Source organism: Ascaphus truei, chromosome 5, assembly GCF_040206685.1.
Source record: "Ascaphus truei isolate aAscTru1 chromosome 5, aAscTru1.hap1, whole genome shotgun sequence".
In the NCBI taxonomy this organism is placed as follows: Eukaryota; Metazoa; Chordata; class Amphibia; order Anura; family Ascaphidae; genus Ascaphus; species Ascaphus truei.
This window is the reverse complement of record NC_134487.1, coordinates 40,813,560-40,834,675: the sequence shown is the minus strand read 5'-3', so window position 1 is coordinate 40,834,675 and position 21,116 is coordinate 40,813,560. Positions and strand designations below refer to the sequence as shown.

Sequence of the window (21,116 nt, the reverse complement as noted above, 5' to 3'; positions counted from 1 at the left end):
CAGCCAAGAAATGAGCACCGTTTAAAGGAAGGTACAGGACAAAGAAGAGGGAAGGGAAATGGATTTGAAGCAACAAGGCAGGTATTAAAGAGGCTGAAAAGGGTGGAGTAGCATGTTTTGGTTCCCTAAAACGGAAGGCTGCATCTTATAAAATGTGCTGGGTACCTTCTGCAGGGGTTCCAGGAGTTTGCCAAGTGCCACAATGGCAATCAACACAACAAAAGCTGAAATGATACCAGCAATCTGAAATAGAGAAAAAAAAAATTATATTAAATAAATTAGGTTGGAACATAAATCTGGGCACAATGTGCTGGAATTAGTCAACTATAACGTTTTACAAATACCATTTGGTGGTAATGCACAATACAGTACATTGGACACATTTTTAAAAGCAAAGCAGATTACTTAATGAAATCATGACTGAAACAAAAACGGTGTTCATTTATTTATTACAGTGATGTAGCATGCAAGTGCAGTAATTCTGTGTCACAATAAGTACTTTTTATTGACTTATTTTGTATGTACTTATTTTGGTAGTGTATCTGTTCCTGCATTTTATCCAAACAAAAAGGAACAAGTGCAAAGTATTACTAAGCAGTGAACAAATTGAATGAAGTGATAAAGTATAACATATATAGTACTGTCCGTCAAGTGCAAAAGTTCCCAAATTGAGGCAAATGTGAAAATGATTTGGTGAAAAATATATATGGGAAAACATGCTGTACATTAAATATACTACTCCTGGGAAATATACAGCTTTTTTACAAGCACGGCTCCCATTATCCACACAGGATAGCAGCAACAGGTCCAAAGCGCAGACTTTCTCAGGGTGTTACATGAAAAAACAGAAAACATATACAGTACAAAAACATTTATATGCATTAATATTCCCATAGACCACGTGAGTGGGAATTTCATTGTTTTTGGACCATTCCCCATTTTTGACCTAAATGTTTTTGCACTATATATCTTTTCTGTTTTTTTCATGTAACATCCTGAGAAACTCTGCACTTTGGAACTGTTGCTGCTGTCCTGCATTTAATCACACTGATTTGTGGCATTCCTAGCACTGGCATAACTGTATGTTACCACCTCGTGGCACTGTGCTTTGCAAACAAACACAGTCATGCCTTCAGATTTGTGTGGGGGCGAAGAACCAAGATAAAATCACTGATCATTATTGAATGAAACAATATGAGGTGTTATGAAGGAGTCATCAGATATATAAATATATTTTACTGGTGCAGGCCAATTTTGGCATATCTTCCATGTTCCTTCATGCCGTGCTTCCGCAGGAATGCCAGGCCAGGGTTGGGGGATCAGCCTGCGTTACTACAAAGCTTCCATTAAATATGAAATAATAAACTTGTTTCTTTCGTTTGACACAGAAACTAATGGATGGAACAGGTTTCTCATTGATACATTACATGACATAATCCACATGTAGCCTAATAGTGTTCTTATACAAAGAGTTCTAATGTATTTCTAGTACAGGGGTGGCCAACTCCACTCCTTAAGTGCCCCCAACAGGTCAGGTTTTAAGGATAACCCTGCTTCAGCACAGGTGGCTCAATCACTGACTGAGCCACTGGTTGAGCCACCTGTGCTGAAGCAGGGATCTTTTTAAAAGCTGGCCTGTTGGGGGCCGTTGAGGACTGGAGTGGGCCACTCCTGTTCGAGTACATATGATAGTGGTGTCTATTTTCCTACCTGGGTTTTCCCACCGGTGCTTTCCTGGACAGCGGTACGTGACAGAGCAGTGGTTGCACAAAAGCAGGAAAAAAGGCCACCGAACATATTGCTGACCCCAAATGCAATAAATTCCTGGCAAAAACAATGATATGTTAATCTGAAGTTATTCTGCATATATAAATGATTTATTTTGCTAAATAAATGTTTATTTGTAAAGAAGACAGAAAACAGTACAATGGCTTTAGAACAAACACTTTTAACGAATTGGTAATTGTTACTATGTTTCCCCTGATATTCGTAGATATAATTTAAACATAGGATTTATCATTGATCATTTTGATCATTTTGTGTCAGGGTTATCACAACATATCAGTAAGATTTCACACGATGGGTTGGCAGTGCTGGCATACTATATCAAGATACAGTGCATGTCACAATATATGACAGCAAGGTCAACAGCACAGGTAACATCAATAGTAATAAAGAGAGGTATTACATTTGACTTCTAACCTCTAACACATAAGATGCAAACCAGCAGGCTCAGGAAAACAGCGAATGAACAACCACTTTCAAAACCATTCACTTTACTTTTCTTGCTGTATGTTCGTACTTTATTGCTTGTAAAACACGCCCACTCACTAGTGCTAAACCTCATTTGATCTAACAATGGACGACTATACACTATGATTTTAATTTTTCCCAGCTGTCCTATCAAGCATAAACAGTTTCTTGTACGGGAAGAAAAGCACATCCTATGTTTTAAATCGTTTAACTGGAACTAAGAGACCATTACAATATAGAGATCACTTACCTGATTTCCATTGATTGAATAGCTATGCTTGGTGGCGTAAACCTTTCCAACAGACACAGCTAGAGCATATGCTACTATTCCAATGGAAAATGCAGAGGAAATCATTTCTGAAAACATTCTCACATCCGGTATCATGGGAGGTATGAACCTGTAATAACAAACACGTTTTTGTCTGGAAGCTAAACACTCAATACTAATGTTCTGAACAACATTTGGGGAAACACCATTGTGAATGTATGGCAATGTTAATACTTACATTGTGATTAGGGTTACACACTATTATACTATATTTTCTAGCCATACTATATTTTTCGGAGTCGTACATAAGTAACTTAAGCTGTTCACTGTCAGAGGGGCCTTGCCAATTGCACAGCAGGTGCACTTAAATGGCTTTCTAGAGTAAATTACTCATATTTTCATCACGTATCACATATTTAACTGAAAAATCTTCCAACAGATTTTAATTCCAGAGAAACCCAGATGTTGACTAGTATTAGCAGGGCCGTGTAAATATGGCCTCCTTGTGAAATTTCTAAGCTATCTTCTTTGGTAGGATTGCATGGACAAATGTGCAAAAACTAAAACAAAAACATGATCTGCAACTATCCAAGTGACATCAGTAAACACATTTGTTAATCATAAGCAAAAATGATGCCATCTGTCTTGTACAGTATATGATACATTTATAACCACTGATATCATGGGTGAGTGAGTGAGCACCGCACATAAAGACTGTCCATAAACTCCATATTACCTTCACTTGAAATGTTAAACTCCATTTAGCGATAATTATCCATAGCTAAAGAAGAAGGACCTTGTGATGTGGAAATAAAGTTACCTAACATTCAAAGGGACATGAATGCAGAATACTCATTATGTATTCAGATTTTGCTTCTTGAGACTACATTAGGCTTGGTATCGGTGTATTGAAGTCAAGAAGGATATCATTCTAAAAGGCAAAAGTACTATAATATATATATATATATATATATATATATATATATATATATATATATATATATATATATATATATGTAGCTGGGTCCCCTTGTCCCCTTATCTTGCTGCGGGAGGGGGATGCCAGCATCGCAGTGTGTGCAGGTGCCGTCGGGATGCTGACAGACCACTGGTAGTGCAGGGCAAGTTGTGGGGCAGCGAGGTGTCGCTGAGGACTCCTGGCACCTCCCGTAGGAGGGCACAGCCATCTTGTGGGTCACAGCGCAATGCGCAGAGGTTCACGCATGCGCAGAGAGGTTCCGGCGGCCAATACTATTTTGCGCATGCGCAGCAGCGCGAACGGTGCCCTACATAGTATAGCTATGCATGGGGAAATACAATCCCCAGCAGCCATAGGGGCTGTAGTCCGGTGTCGCACATCAGCCAATGGGGTTGCAGGATTCCCCGTTCAGTGACATTGATAGATTTTTCCCGCACTGAGGACCACGGCAGTCGGAGTTGGGACACCAGAAGGGTACGGTGTGCGTTTTCAGGGTGTCAGTGACCCCTGCATTAGGCCAGAGACCCCTTAGGCCCCAGCTAGGCCCCGACTCACCTCAGCTTGTGGTTGCTGCAGGAACAGGTTCATAGATAGGGACACTGCCCTTGTAGCATTATAGTGAGGGACACAGCCAGGACATGGCTGCATCCTGGCCTCAGAGGCTCTGGGACCAGACACCTGCCACCAAGAGACTCTCTCCATGGTGGCGCTGTCCATGTGAAACACCACCCAACGTGGAGGCTTCACGGAGGACCTCGTGGATCCGGGGACCCTATCGTCATCATCTGCGCGCCCGGGTGTGGACACACCCGGCAGGTACCTTTATCCAGCAAGTGCACCAACTCAACACTTTAGTGGGGCAGCGCTGTCTCACATTTGGGTGGGTTGGGTCTTGGGGACACTGGGAAGGTTCGGTGTCCAAGAGCACCTCAGTACATTTGGGGATGGTATACCCTACGGGGTGTGGACACGGTCTTGGTGGGAACACAGCGATAGGTTACGACCGTGCGTGGCTTGGTGGGTAGGCTGTACACCAGTAGTTGTTCGCATACAGTAAACAGTTATCTTCTACCAAGTGTGTGTGTATTGTATGTGGGTCCTGTACGGGGTCATTCTACACTATAGAATCCCGCACAGGTGGAAGCGCTAACGAGCATCGTTCCAGGATATACCCCAGGCTCCCAGCAGCGGAGGCTCAGGCCTCCTGTGAGCCACCAGGTATTGCACCATACATACACCGTAGCCTCACATCTCCCAGGAGCTGGGGGAAAGTGCGCTACATATATATATATATATAGCAACTGTAAATATTCCTGTATATTCATTTGCATGTCTTAGACAGGTCTGCAACCCTGTCTTTCACCATTATCACCCAGCCCACAGGATATATATATATATATACAGCCCCTATGGCAGCTGATATATATATATATATATATCCTGTGGGCTGGGTGATAATGGTGAAAGACAGGGTTGCAGACCTGTCTAAGACATGCAAATGAATATACAGGAATATTTACAGTTGCTATATATATATATATATATATGTAGCACACTTTCCCCCAGCCCCTGGGAGATGTGAGGCTACGGTGTATGTATGGTGCAATACCTGGTGGCTCACAGGAGGCCTGAGCCTCCGCTGCTGGGAGCCTGGGGTATATCCTGGAACGATGCTCGTTAGCGCTTCCACCTGTGCGGGATTCTATAGTGTAGAATGACCCCGTACAGGACCCACATACAATACACACACACTTGGTAGAAGATAACTGTTTACTGTATGCGAACAACTACTGGTGTACAGCCTACCCACCAAGCCACGCACGGTCGTAACCTATCGCTGTGTTCCCACCAAGACCGTGTCCACACCCCGTAGGGTATACCATCCCCAAATGTACTGAGGTGCTCTTGGACACCGAACCTTCCCAGTGTCCCCAAGACCCAACCCACCCAAATGTGAGACAGCGCTGCCCCACTAAAGTGTTGAGTTGGTGCACTTGCTGGATAAAGGTACCTGCCGGGTGTGTCCACACCCGGGCGCGCAGATGATGACGATAGGGTCCCCGGATCCACGAGGTCCTCCGTGAAGCCTCCACGTTGGGTGGTGTTTCACATGGACAGCGCCACCATGGAGAGAGTCTCTTGGTGGCAGGTGTCTGGTCCCAGAGCCTCTGAGGCCAGGATGCAGCCATGTCCTGGCTGTGTCCCTCACTATAATGCTACAAGGGCAGTGTCCCTATCTATGAACCTGTTCCTGCAGCAACCACAAGTTGCTGCAGCAACCACAAGAATTTCAGCTTGTGATGGGCCTTATTGTTTTTTTTTTAACAATCTCTGAATTAAAATTTGTATTTTCTATTGGTCTACTGCGCTCCCTTTTTTTGTTTTATATATAGATATAGATATAGATATATATATATATATATATATCTATATATAAAACAAAAAAAGGGAGCGCAGTAGACCAATAGAAAATACAAATTTTAATTCAGAGATTGTTAAAAAAAAAAACAATAAGGCCCATCACAAGCTGAAATTCAAATGAAGAGGATGTATAGGAATATATATAACAGACCCTCAATAGTATGAAACTAGCTGCATCAGGGGAGGTGGGGCAGGTAAAGAAGGTGTCCTGTTTAACACCAATATAGTCTAGAGATAACGGAGATGTAACAGTCAATCCAGTTGTATGCTAATGCTAAGAACCCATCAGCTGCTGTAGAGGTTGCTAATAGCAGACACCAAGGGAATGGAGCTCCGGAGAAAACAAATGGAAGCCTGGTGTAATACATCCTGCCAGCTGAGCTCTAAGTGAGTTACCCAGTTACTGCTTTGGCAGATCATCAAGAGACTAACAGTTTGTCCTACGAGGGGGTGTGAGGTCCCCGCGTAGTGAAAGTGCGCTGGTGTATCGGGGTTAACCTGCGTGGCTTTCCTCTCCCCCATTTCCATAGGGGCTATCTCTCATCTTGGAGTGTAAACGCTGTTAATTGCATTGCAGTCCGGATCGGTATACTTTTGGTCTCCGTGATGGGGAAGCCCAGTTGACGGATTATTTGCTGCCATGAATCCTGGGTGCGATTTTGGTGAGATCAAACTGAACTTTTGTATACACACTACATCTAACCGGATTGACTGTTACATCTCCGTTATCTCTGGACTATATTGGTGATAAACACGACACCTTCTTTACCTGCCCCACCTTCCCTCATGGAGCTAGTCTCATACTATTGAGTGTCTGTTATATATATATTCCTATATATCATCTTCATTTGAATTTCAGTTTGTGATGGGCCTTATTGTTTTTTAATCATTGCTGTATTTTATATATGATTGTAATGTAATATCAAATCATTCTCATAGTTATCAATTTAGGGGCATTATTTGTCTGTTTTATTAAATTGTTATATTTTTATTTTCTATTGGTCTACTGCACTCCCTTCTTTTTTGTTTTTCATGTGTGTGGATTGGGATTATCCTTTATGGGAGCTGCACTTTTTCCTTTAGTGAATTGCATTGGTTTTTTTTACTGTACTTGACTGCCCACTGCCTTTTTTAAGTTACTCCACTGTTATATTAGTCACTATCCAAATTACATTTCATTTACTGGAGCTTTAACCACATTTGTACAAGACACATAGAGTACTGTATAACTTATATTTACTTTGCGCCCCGGAACACAAAATGTGTAACCGGAAGTGTGAGGAACGCATGCAGTGTATTAGATAAGGTGCTGGTCTTGGAAATATAAGCTGGTTGGTTTAATACCTTTCTTTGATCACAAGTAAATCACTTTATGAGACATGGTTGAAGGAACACATCTCAATGTATATTCCTCGGTAATTTATCCTGTATCCTAGTTAAAAAAAAAAAATCAATGTCACACTTACCCGCCGGGAATAGTCTTTACAATGCCTGCATTGTATTTTTTTTCCAGATCTACACCGTATGAAATCCCTGTCGCTACTATTGTCTAAAGTTAAAACAAACAATTGTAAGTATATAGAAATGGCTATATCGCTATACCGCTTGTCCATATCGTATATAAATAAGTAGTTTCTAATTCATCATTAAGTGTTTTTTTATATTATTGAACTTACCACAATTATTTCTATAGGAATAGGTACGCGAAGAATATGTTTGTATCGATCATTTATTTCTTTCACCACCAAAACTACAACAAAAGTCAGAAGTCCAGCAATGAGGTCAGCAAAATTGGTTTTACCAATGTTGGTACAGATATCTATAATTGTCTAAACAAAATGAATAAAGAAACATATTGTCATGAGTAAAATTACACAGAAAACTGTCATAAGGTATGAACATATATTCTACTACACCAGCAAGAAAGGTCTTCATAGATTTCAAAATATTGTAGTGGTCTTCGTTATGTGTGCAGAACAATTTGTACACCCTGCTACTTTATATTTAGGTATGAAGAACTTGCTTGTCAGTCGACTTAAAGGTATTGCCACCTTTGACCAATCTACACTTTTCGAGGACCAGTACAGCTACTAGAATTTTTCAGTACATGGAACAATAAATTGCTTCCTGACTCCAGATCCTGTAAGAATAGTTGTCAAGATAAAGGTCAACATTTAGTGAGCATTGATTGTCAAGTGCATGGGTTCATAGTGCGTCGTTCAGTGCCAACAAGTGTCTTATGGAATACCACCACCAAGTGAATGTGGGCCAAACTGTATCACTATCTAGACACAAAGTCAATAGGTATCATTATTCATTTGCTTTTGTTAGGAACCGCTTTACTGCCAGAGAAGCCTGGCAACGTGATTCATACAAATAACTATTCAACATATTCTCTAAATGGAAGTTATTTTGCAGAGTTTGCGGTGTGGTGAGAAGTGGGAAATCCCAGTTCTGCGTACAGTTCTGTACTGATAAATCCTTAAAATTGCTAGTCTGGGGGTTACTATCCATTGTGATGGTTACATATATGCTTATTTCCATGACAACCTAACTGAAGTTATCACTGCAGCACTCTAATAATAAGGGATACTCTTGTGTTAACCCTTTTAGTGCCGGAGAGTAGTTGCACCTCCGTGGCCTTAGACTCTCCGGCTCTTCGGATCGATCACGTGATGCCGTTTCAGTTCCAGCCGCGAGGCCGGATGTGACAGGAAGGAGTTGGCGCCCCCTTCCATGTAGTATGCGATCGGTCATGTACAGTACCGCCCCTAAAAAATGAGCAAGGGGCAATGACATACAATGTACATACGGTGTACATTGTAAGAGCCCCTTGGGTGGCATTTTTATTGACTTACACGGTACATCATTAGAGCCCCGAAGGGTTAATTGTAAAAAAAAAAAAAGTTGAATATTCATGTATTATCATGTGTATTATACATTACATATAAGATACACTTACATAGACTATGGAGAGTACGCCATTATAGTTCTTTGTAGGAACATTGAGAATCAGTTTTATTTGTGAGACCAAAACTTGGAAAGCGGCAGCAGTGGTAAATCCTCCAACCAACGGATCTGCCAGGTACTTGACAATGAAGCCAATCTGAAGTATCCCTAGTGCAAGCTGGAAATAGAGCAGGGAATTGATGGTGAATAGGCTGTTAGGGGTCTCCTGGTTATAGCACAACATTGCTTAGTGAACATAGCCCTATTTACTAAGGCAATTTGAGAGAAAGGAAAGTGTGTTTGGATGTGTAGCTGTATTTTTTTGTGCAAAACTGTCAAATCCAAGAAACAGTTTCTAACATGCGGTGCAGATTATTTGAAGACGAGAAAGATTTACTCCGTTGCGCACACACTGTGGTCTGTCTTGGCTTTTTATATCATCGTATCTTTTATTACAGATGGTAGAGGCAACCACTGATTATATGAAGTCAAAAAAGATTTCTACTGTATGATACAGATGTTGACAAGTACTGTTTTCTCCTGCTGTATAATACTGTGGTTTTGAGTTAACAGTGGATGAGAGATGCACAAAAGCAATGTTCTATCTAGGCAGTGTGATACCTTCAGTTCCACTTGCTGTAAGATTTGAGCATTATAAAGAGATAACAACATCATTATGTATTGCACCAACATTTGTATTACCTGGATAATTCCAATTAAGAAGCTCAGTGTCCCTGAAACAAGGATTCTAGCTGCATCCCGGGATGCTATGTCTATCACTGTTTTGTTCAGCCCTGTCGTGTTGCTCATCATCATATATTTTTCATCCGGGGCCATGGATAGAACTACTGCTCCCACCATCAAACTGATCACTGGAAATGGTCCTGTAAGAATAAACAAACATTCAATGTGTGCATTTTGATTTAAAGATGAGAAAAGACAGGAGCTAGAGGCAGAGTTAACAAAACCTGGTTTCCACTGATATTTTTGTTACAGCCAGAAGCTTGTCTTACAAATGGATTGGTTTCAAAGTGAAGCACATGAAATAGTTTATTGTACTGTATCCAGCAATATTCAGTGGGACTGTATTGGGTATGAAACGAGCTATATTTATAATATCCAAGATAACCTGGATTGGTGTTACTAGGCGTTGTTTCCTGTAGTGTTTTCTGTAAAATGCTGTTCTGTTCCTGATTAAAGAAGGGCCCAGAATACCATTCTTGTTCTTGATAACATCCTGTGTTACTAAGGGCAGTTTTGGCCAAAAGTCCCGGAATTGAATGACATTGGGCAGGCCCTTTCAGTGTGTTGTGGAGAAGGCTCTTTTGTGTATGAGAGGATGTTTATGCCCTGGGTAGATTTGTGTTTGAGTTGTGAACACAGCCATGGCCCTACAATGAAGTAGTGAACATTGGCAGTAAAACAAGCACTAATCACAAGACATAATGCCATGGTTCCTCGATAGCACTACTTAGTGAATACATCCCGAACAGGTCGTTTCCTAATTGTTTGCTAATTGTAATGCGTTGTAACATTTAAATGCAGCAACATACTGTAGTTCAATCAGTAACATTACTGCTGTTTACACTATTTGGTCCAGTAATGTTACAATGCCACCCATTTCCCTATAGCTAAGCATACATTGGAGCCTGGAACAACATTAGTAAGGTTCGCTTGTTAGAATGCAGCAGAACATACCAACTGCAATGTGCTTAGATGTCCCCAGGAAGAAATATGTCAGGATGGGGAAGAAGGCAGCATAGAGGCCATATCCAACAGGAACTGCAGCAGGTAATGCGAAGGCCAATCCTGGAAACATATATAAGAACGTTTGTATGAAATGTCATAATGAAATGGTACATTCTGAAAACACACGGTTTAAAATGTAGATGCAAAATAATGAACTTACATAGCGCCGTACATTGCATGTCAATGTTTACCTTATGTTTAGCTTAAATAACACATTGATCAAATAAAACAATCATTTTATTTCATTTGCTTATTTGAAATGTGGAGGACCTTTATATGTTTGCTTCTGAAAAGACGCCTCTTTTTGCTTTTCCATACATCTTTCACAACATACACGACATATACCCGATAGATAGTGAAAGCTCTTGCAAAAGAAAATGAGATTAATATGTTGGCCACATGTAAGTCCCCTACTGGAATACGTTAGACTAGATTCTACCCCTAATAATGTTATAGAAATGAAAAGGAAATGTTTTGGGGGAAGTACAGATGTGTCCCCGGCACCGCAGACAAACAAGCAAAAGTCTGCTGCCGTGATTGAGTTGCGGGGGTCCATTTTTCAGAATGGGACCCCCTGCAGCATTAATACTTTGCCGCATTCACACCGCACATGGCAGTGGCACTGACGACAAGACGCTTTACTACATCTGCGGGTTACAAACGTTTTTAATCACCGCTTTAACCTTATTGCCATTAAATATATTAATAACCCCCTTTCCCTATGACTAAGAAAATTACGCTTGCTGATTACCTGTTTGCTCACAGGAGGCCTAATCATCCGCCACTGGGAGCCTGGGGTGAGCTCTTTCTTCCTTGGGTACAGCGCCTCCACCTATGAGGGATCCCAGTGATGGCGGGATAACCCCTCACAGGAACCAACACAGTCAGTAATAAGTGATACACACACAGGCATATGACTAACGTATATTTACTGACACACATATAACCATACGATAACAATAGCAACCAAATAGCCCAATGTAACAACACAATGTGATAACCCAATGTCCCCCACAGTACAGAGGGTGCCCTGGGCACCTGTAACCCAATGTCCGCAGAGGAGGCCCACCCAAAATGTGAGGTAGCGCTACCCCCCTTGTGTTGTGGTGGTGTACCGTGGGTACCTTCCTGGCTACGACCAAGATATGGTGGAGATCTGGGGCATCTGGGTGAACTGGTAGAACCCGAGAGGGCAGACAAATGCTGTCTTCTCCTGGTCTTCAGGGCTCATGGGTACCTGGTAGTATTCAGACCTCAGGTCCAGTACTCTGAACCACTGACTGCCTGATAAGACAATGAGGATTTCTTCGATCCGTGGTAGGGTATACTGGTCCGGTACCGTGCGGCAGTTCAAGGTGCGGTAGTCCACGCACAGGCAAACTGACCAATTCTTCTTCCGCACTACCGTGATAGGGGAGTCGTAGGGGCTATGGTACTCTGTTACGATACCCGCCATCTCCATCTCCTTCAGGATATCCCTCGCGTCCTCCACATCTCTGGGAGCGATGCGTCTGGAACGCTTCCGATATGGTGTGACGTCATCCAACCAGATCGTGTGTTGAGCACTCTTGCGGCTGCCCACATCCATCACACTGGTGGAGAACACCACTTGGCATTCCGCCAGCTTGTCGCTTAGCCATTTCCTCCACCCTGCAGGCAAGGTTGAATCCCCGAAGTTAAACTGCAGTCCGGTAAGAGCTTCTTGTATGGTAGCAGCGTTCACATGAACCAGGGATTCTACTGGGGTGACGGGGTATATCCGACCCAGTGCTTGACCGACATCAAACCGTATGGGGTGGGGTGAAATATTCTGTATGGCCACCTTGAATGGGCGAGGAATGGCAGACTTCCATTCTTTAATTTCTGCTACCACCATGAATCCTCTCTTGGCGTCCTCTTCTGGCGTGGTCTCAAGGGAAAAGTACCAGTCGGCTTTGTCGCGGTCCGGGTAGGTAAGTACTGTGACCATGTGCCTCACTCCCCCTGGTGGAATCTCTGTCAACCCCTGCTCCAAGTTGAAGAATTGTCCAAACCCTTCTAGGACAGAGTTTCTATGGCATTACACCTTGAATACGGGGTGAATCTTCAGAGAAGTTGGGGGTAATTTGCCAGTCTCTTGTAGATATGCCCGGATCAGGGCTCGCACCACATCCGCGTTGGTCTCCAAGATGATGGGGGGAACTTTGGTGTTCCCAGGGCTCAGGACATATCAAGGCTTCCACTTCCATGGGGTGGGTTTTGTTAGTATTTAGCTGGGGTATATCCAACCGCACTTGGATCACGCCATCTATGGGGTAGTCTTCGCAGTCTTCTAGGCAGATGTTTCAAATGCAAGTCGTAGAACGGCCGGTAGATGATGGTCACTTGAGACCCAGTTTCACACAATGCAGAGGAGTAGATACCTTCCACTAGCACTCGTACTATGGCCTTCCACTAGTACTCGGCTGTAGGCATCTGGTTGGGGCTCCTCTTCAGGGCTAGGCACAGGGGCGCTATCCAAGAAGGTAGATGGCTGTTCCACCGGTTGAAAAGTGAAGGCTATGGCCCAAGGGTGGGGGTCCTTGGCTTTGGACAGTCTTTGGCAAAGTGACCTTCTCAGTCACAGTTATAGCAGCGGGTACCTCGGGTCGCACCGGCACTGGGCGTAGTGACTGGTTTCCAGGGCACCCTGGAAGCGGAGGGAGGCACTATTGAAGGAGGGTTATCCTCAGCACTTTTCATCTCCTTAGGCTTCTGGGCCGACGCCCCTTTTGTCTCTTCCTTGCGGGAGTCTTTATGTTTTTTGGGGGGGTGTAACCGTGTATAGGCTTCTTGCCCTTTCAACAGGCCTAATAGCCCCTCAAATGTAGGAGGACTTGCTTGTAGCAAGGAGCACCTGATCATGATGACAATATGATGGGTGGGTATAGATCCCCTTAAAAATTGCTTTCTGCAATATTCATCCACCTCAGAGGCTGGAATTATATCATGGGAACATAGATTCCACAGGACTAACTGTATCCGTTGAATAAACTTGGACAGTTTTTCCCTTTCTTTCTGTCTAAGACTGTAGAACTTAGACCAGAGTTCTCTCCCGTGCTCTTGCAGGCCGTAGATCCACGTCAATAAGTTCACTATCCTCTGTGCCATAACATCTGTATTCTGGTCTTGGTGCATTCTCACCATCATAGAGGCGGGGGGTTTTAAGCACTCCATTATCCGCTGCCTTTTAACAGCTTCGGTGAAAGACAATTCCTCAAGTACTTGCAAGGTTTAGTCCTTCCAGGCTTAAATGTCTCTTCTCTGGCTGGCGTGGGCTTTACCCCAGAAAAGGCTTTCAACTTACGGTAATGTTGTGCTTGAGACGACTCGCTCTTGTTCCCAGCCAACTGCTGTATGGCTTCTGCGAGCATCTGAACTTCGTCCGAACGATGCGAACTGTGACTGCTGTGACCGGACGTGGCAATGACTTCGCTCCTCAGGGACTTCCTGGGGAAGGTGAACACAACCATCGAAATTTCCTGCATGTCAGTGGTGAAACTAGTGGGCTCCACCTTCACGTGCATTTCTGGATAGACTATAGGGATATCTAGCGCTCCATTGAACCGTAAGGTGGGTGGACCTCCTTCTTCCGTTAAGTCATACACGCCTGTAACTAGCACTGCGCACTATATCTTTTCTGGCTCTGTTCAGCGGCCTAGGATATGTGCAGGCTGTAGGCCAGGGAACTTCCCCAGTACTAAACAGATGTCGTAAGTGGAGGTGTCGGCGGGGACTTGCCTAGTGGCGAGCACCTGCTGGGGTGGTACGTAGCATTTTAACGCCCATTCATAGACCTCCTGCCGGGACGGTAGTGATATGATCTGCGACATCATTTGGTTGTACTAATTTTGGGCACCCCAGGTCTGAATCTCATCAGCGCCTCCAAATGTGGCCCCCTTTTCTTATGACTAAGGGAACTACGTATGCTGATTACCTGTTTGCTCACAGGAGGCCTAATCTTCCACCAGTGGAAGCCTGGGGTGAGCTCTTTCTTCCTTGTGTTCAGCGGCTCCACCTATGAGGGATCCCAGTGATGATGGAATAACCACTCACAGGAACTAACATAGTCAGTAATAAGTGATACACACACAGGTGTGTATCTAACGTAAATTTACTGACACACATATAACCATACGATAACAATTACAATATAATAGCCCAATGCAACAAAGCAATGTGATAACTCAATGTCCCCCACAGTACAGACGGTGCCCTGGGCACCTGTAACCCGATGTCCGCAGAGCAGGCACATCCAAAATGTGAGGTAGCCCTACCTCCCCTTGTGTTGTGGTGGTGCACGGTGGGTGCCTTCGTGGCTATGACCAGGGTATAGTGGAGATCCGGGGTTAACAGAGCCGCAGCGTGATCCCACGATGCGGGTTCTGCAAAATCCCTTACGGATTACGGTCCACCTTGTGGGGAGCTCCAACAGGAGTGTCTCCCGTAATGTCTGTGCTGGGCCCTGGGCCTGGTCCCAGACTGCAGGACACCGTGTGACCATCCGGTCACCTGAGCAGTTCTACTACAATAGTTCTCAAAAGGGAATAGTCCCTATCTGGGGCCTTCCCTGCAATACTACTCTTAGTATGGGTCAGGGTCTAGCTGGGGGCTAAGGGGCAGTAGTAGGCCTAGTCCAGAGAAGCACTTCTCCCTGGACTCTTCCTTTCTACTTGCTGTCCCCCGTCCGACTGACGTGCGGTCTTGGTTCATGTCAAACACGCTGTCCTTATTTATGCATAGGATTAGCTTTGAGGATCCCTGCTAAATGAAGGAAAAATAACTTTCATTAACTAATTAGATAACATTATTTGTCCTCATTTAGCGCACTTCTGAGGATCTACCCCTATGTTATTTAACAATCTATGGTACAAGGATTTGGAGTACCACCTTGTTTTTTAGATTCACACTTCAAATGCTATCCCTTTTTAGAAACTGCTGATCTCTGATCTCACGTTCTTTAAATTTGTTTTATATACATATATATATAATCTTGAATAGTTTCCCCCTCCGCCTATCTATTTATACAACATAAATATGACGTACATCTATCTAAAATACAGTCCCCAATGTTTATTAACCATTGATTTTGTATAAACTGGACACAGCACTGCTAAATGTTTTAACCTCTTTGACCATTGCTTTAAAGGAACATAAGGTTATGTAGAACGATACTGAGGAAACACACATTTTGGATAAGATGTACTGCATTTAAATGAAGCTGTCATATAATGGAGTGGGTATGTTTTAGGAAAAGAAATTAAAACATGGTTAATAGTGCAGACTATTTTACTTTTCTGCTGCATTCCGCAATTAGCAAGTATTAAGTATTAAGCAAGTGAATAAAACGTGTAGAAAGCAGCTTATTATTATTCTGTTACAAAAACAATGTTGCAGCTTTTTAGACTCATGCAATTATAGTGACGAAGAAACCTATGAGGTTTCATAAACTCTATACATGAAGGAGTGAGGGGCGAAGAAGTGAGAGGGTGAAGGAGTGAGAGGGTGAAGGAGTGAGAGGGTGAAGGAGTGAGAGGGTGAAGGAGTGAGGGGGTGAAGGAGTGAGGGGGTGAAGGAGTGAGGGGGGGGAAGGAGTGAGGGGGTGAAGGAGTGAGAGGGTGAATCAGTGAGAGGGTGAAGGAGTGAGAGGGTGAAGGAGTGAGAGGGTGAAGGAGTGAGGGGCTGAAGGAGTGAGAGGGTGAAGGAGTGAGAGGGTGAAGGAGTGAGAGGGTGAAGGAGTGAGGGGGTGAAGGAGTGAGGGGGTGAAGGAGTGAGGGGGGGGAAGGAGTGAGGGGGTGAAGGAGTGAGGGGGTGAAGGAGTGAGGGGGTGAGGGAGTGAGGGGGTGAAGGGCTGAATGAGTGAGGGAGTGAAGGAGAGGGGGGCGAAGGAGAGGGGCGAAGGAGAGGGGGGTGAGGAGAAGGGGGTGAAGGAGAGGGGGGTGAAGGAGTGAGGGGGTGAAGGAGAAAAGGGGTGAAGGAGTAAAGGGGTGAAGGGCTGAATGAGTGAGGGGGTGAAGGAGTGAGGGGCTGAAGGAGTGAGGGGCTGAAGGAGTGAGGGGCTGAAGGAGTGAGGGGGTGAGGGAGCAGCACAGTGAGTAAAGGCACTGACTGAAAACAATTAACTGAGTTTGAAGCAGGGGAGACTGGTTCAAATCCTGGGGTCAGCTTCTTTTGAACTTGGGCAAGTCCCTTTATCTCCCTGTGACTCAGGCACCAAAAGTTGTAAGCTCTAGAGGGCAGGGACTCGTGCCTGCAACAACAACAAAAACATTCTATGTACAGCGCTGCATATATTGTCGGTGCTGTACAAGAAAGTGGGGGGGGGGGGTGAACCACTATGAACTACGCTAAAGTTGGTCCCCTAAATAGTATCACAACATACAACTAATCTACATTTTTCTAGAACCAACACGGCTACTAGAACGTTCAACAACAGCTTATAGTATCACCTATTATTTAGACATAATACTTAATGGGTAATTTTGTATATACATGTAGTTTGAACTATATAGAATTGCCCCCTGAGAGCACAAACGTACTGTACCTTGCAAAGTCGCAACAAGCCCTGTGCTGATTCCCGAGATGGTGTCACTTAGAATCCATTCTTTCCATTTGTATTTGGGCAACCAATCCAGGACTGGGAAAATGGACTTGACTATCAGGAGTGCCCTTCTAGATGTACAGCTGCCAGGTACAAAGGAAACAACTAACTTTATAAACAGAATCAGGAAACCACCAATAACCATACCTTCAAAATATACATTGTGTTACACACAACACATGTTGCATTTATTACAGTACTGCATGTTCTTAAAATACACAGGTGAAAACTGGCATACTGAATATGTGTCATGTTTTAGTAGTAGCAACATTTCCAGGTTCATATACCATAAATATACAATTATTCGTGTTCATTTTTCTGGACACTGTGCAATTTGAATTAAATCAAATCAACATGTTATAAGATAATATATATCCTAATGTTGCTAAATACATACATATATATATATATATATATATATATATATATATATATATATATATATATATATATATATATATATATATATATATATATATATATGTAAATATACCCTCGATGCAAGTGCATGATGATCAGCTTCTGGAGTTTCAAATATTTGTAAATCTTGTTTAAAATAATATTTGAATTGTTTTCAGCACCAATAGACATAATTCGTCATCTAAAATATCCTCAATTAATTAATTAAAAGCTGGCTTAAGGCTTTACAAACACCAGTGTATTAATGTTGTATCTTCAGTTTCCATGTCCATGCGTTTATAGCCAAATAATGAATTTGCTGCTGCTGCTGCTGCTGCTGCTGCTCTTATGAAATCATTTTATTTAAAAAATAAGGGATGGAAAGGGGAATTGAGGATACATTAATTGGGATTATTATTTAGCATAGCCGAACTAGTCCACGGTATGGGCATGGTATTGCCTGCCAGCACTAATGAGCATTCTATTCCATGTAACACACTCTGAATATCAGGGAAATGAGAGGAATTACAACCTGCAACTCTTCTTCAGCTTGTCCCGAAAAGTTTTCTTAACAATTTCCTTCTTTTCGTTTTCCTCCTGGAAGGCTGGTTCAGCGTAAATGGATCTAGCCACCAGATACTGGTCATTCCCGGGGCTGGGCATATCCATCCTTCCCGATGCCATCTGGAAACCATGCAAACAGCCATAGGGAAAGACTTAGACGTGGCAAAATAAGTCAGAATTATTCAATTTTCCATGCACAGTTCTACTTGAAGGCTTTTGCCCACTACTTTTGAAAGTTTAACACCACAAATTTTATAGTACACGGTTATTAAAATGATTATCTGCTTATGTCCACCTTAAACTATTTCCTTTAGCTTTCTGCGGATCCTAATGTATAGTAAGCTATTGTAACTGACCACAATAAGTTGATAGAGAGGGCCAGTGAAAATTATAGTTCTATTCCATATATAGATGAAAAACCATAGATTGTAAGCTCCATGGGGCAGGGACCTGTGCCTGCAAAATGTCTCTTTAAAGCACTACGTAAAACTAGCAGCACTATACAAGAACATGCTCTTATTATTATTATAGTAATAGAAAATAAAGGATCATGCACAATACCAAGCTTGTCACAGTATCCCTGCGTACCTGTAAAAGTTCCAGCCCCCAGCAACCTTGGCATGTCCACTAATGTTTCCCATGCAGAATATATACTCCTTGCCGCCCAAGGGAAGTTCTATTTACGGGAAAACAGAGACTCCCATCTCCAGTTTGAGTGAGAAAAAACTTGCCATTAGACACACACACAAACACATACTGCTGCTGATTTACCTGGTGCCCTCCACAACAATTAACCCTTCCATCATAAATCTGAGAGCAACGATGTGCAGTAGCAGTTGCGTTACCCTCTTATAATGTCAACTCAGAAGCTATACTTTAAATAGCCATTAATGCCTTTAAATCATAGCATGTTGCAGGCTTTTTGGTTTTGCAAACCAATAAAATATGTTACTTTTTTTTATACAATAAATACTTGCAAGGTGTTTTGTATTTTCTTGGCATGCATAAAAGTGTATGTAGATACTTCTTTATGCAAGCTTTTAATATACCTACACTGGGCGGTGTAGGTACCTTCTTATCCAAAATACTACTGTACTAATAACTGATTTACTGTAACATTTTGATATTTAATCGTCGCTGAACACACAGATTGTTAAAAGTTATTTTAAAAGGCCTCTTTTCTCCCTGATAGCAACACACGAGTACACATGTACAGTGTGGAGTTTATTCTTCATAATATTTACTTAAAAAGTATTATTTCTAAGGCATTTTGGATTTGAATTTGTTTATCTTGTTCTTTACCTGATATGTAATATTTTTATGCATTTGATATGTTTTGTGTGTTTTTTTATCAATCAGACTTGTGGCTACATTTTAAATGAAGTCACACAAATAAATCTAAAAAAATAAATAAAATTAAAAAAACAATGCTTCTTTTCTTTCCCTCGTGTTCCTTGCTGCTTAATTTCATTACCGGGCATGTTTGTGTTATTTTAAATGTTTTATTTTTTATTTTTTAAATTAGCCCATGTATTTTATTTAAAGCAACTTGAGGGGAAAAAAAAACATACTCAACAAACCAAATCATTATTTCATTAATTAATTATGTAATGTCAGTATAAAGCCGTTTTTCAATGTTTTAAAAACAGTGGATTCCTGTAACAGAATCGGAAGAAAAAACGGAGCACAGCAGCAAAAAGTAGAAAGGGGCTACAATATGAACTAAAAAATCTCTATTAATGAAAAGGTAGTGGCATATCACAAAAAAAGTACTCTAACGTGTTTCCCGCTAAGAATAGCGCTTCGTCAGAGAGTTTACTATTCCTAGCGTGAAACGCGTTAGAGTGCGTTTTTGTGATATGTCGCTACCTTTTCATTAATAGAGATTTTTTAGTTCATATTGTAGCCCCTTTCTACTTTTTGCTGCTGTGCTCCGTTTTTCTTCCGATTTTGTTTCTCCACGCCACGTGAGGCTCGCCAAGACAAGAAGGACAGCAATAGTCTGTGAGTAATATTATTCCCTTACCGCACATTGGTTGTGAACATGTGAGGGCATTTCATTGCATGTTGCAGGATCACTAAGCTCCAGGGAGGCAGTTCATTATAGGAGGATCATCAGAGGATACTGTTTTTATATATACAGTGGTCATCTGTCTTTTCTACCAGGACATTGCGTAATATATCTCCCTTTATGGTGAGCATTATTCCCGCGCTTGTTATTCACCTCTACACACCATATTGCCATGCTTACCCCTTCTTCAAGCAAGTTCATATAGATGTTATAACTCTACCTCAGTAAGCAAGTTTTTGCAGCACCGAGTTACGGAACTTTGTTCTGTCTCAATATAGATTCCTGTAACAGTGTATTGTGACTGTAGAGCGATAAAACCCAAGCACACTTATCCTATGTACTGTATGTAAACACACTATCGCCGTTTTATGGCATATATATATTTCAAATAAACCGCTTTCTATCTTACATGTCATTTATAACATTACAGTATATGACGGTAACCTCCTACAATTATTACATTAAAAACGATGGCAAAAAAAAATAAAAATGATTTTTTAATTTGAAATGAACTCAAGTGTCGAAAGAGAATTTCACTAATCCACTCCCCTAAAAATCTACACATGTTTCAGAGCACATTGGAATTACTGAATAACCTTGGCAAGAATAACAAGTCTAAATTTAGCACAGGTTGAACTTGATGGACATATGTCTTTTTTCAACCTCATCTACTATGTAACTACAGTATGTAATTTGAGTCTTGAAAAGTAAAACATGTAAGATTATCTAATCTTTCTCAGGGAATCTACAGTATGGTCATTAAAAAAACATTGCTATATACTGTACAATGTTATCTTCATTACTCTCCACAGATCTTGGTTGCACAATTCTGACTCATTAGGAA

At 42.1% G+C, this 21,116-nt stretch overlaps 1 protein-coding gene across 1 annotated transcript in view; it reads right to left on the bottom strand.

Moving 5' to 3' along the window:
- The window catches only part of SLC26A4 (solute carrier family 26 member 4), a 45,965-nt gene extending 27,137 nt beyond the window's left edge, over positions 1-18,828 (bottom strand). The window contains exons 1-11 of the mRNA XM_075599719.1: positions 18,790-18,828; positions 18,170-18,321; positions 17,182-17,321; positions 10,569-10,679; positions 9,573-9,754; positions 8,884-9,048; positions 7,598-7,750; positions 7,388-7,470; positions 2,504-2,651; positions 1,711-1,824; positions 166-243 (exon numbers count right to left, since the gene is read on the bottom strand). Coding sequence (XP_075455834.1) covers positions 166-243; positions 1,711-1,824; positions 2,504-2,651; positions 7,388-7,470; positions 7,598-7,750; positions 8,884-9,048; positions 9,573-9,754; positions 10,569-10,679; positions 17,182-17,321; positions 18,170-18,321 — 1,326 coding nt within the window. The 5' untranslated portion in view covers positions 18,790-18,828. The remainder of the gene's footprint in view (positions 1-165; positions 244-1,710; positions 1,825-2,503; positions 2,652-7,387; positions 7,471-7,597; positions 7,751-8,883; positions 9,049-9,572; positions 9,755-10,568; positions 10,680-17,181; positions 17,322-18,169; positions 18,322-18,789) is intronic.
- Positions 18,829-21,116: the final 2,288 nt, after the last annotated feature.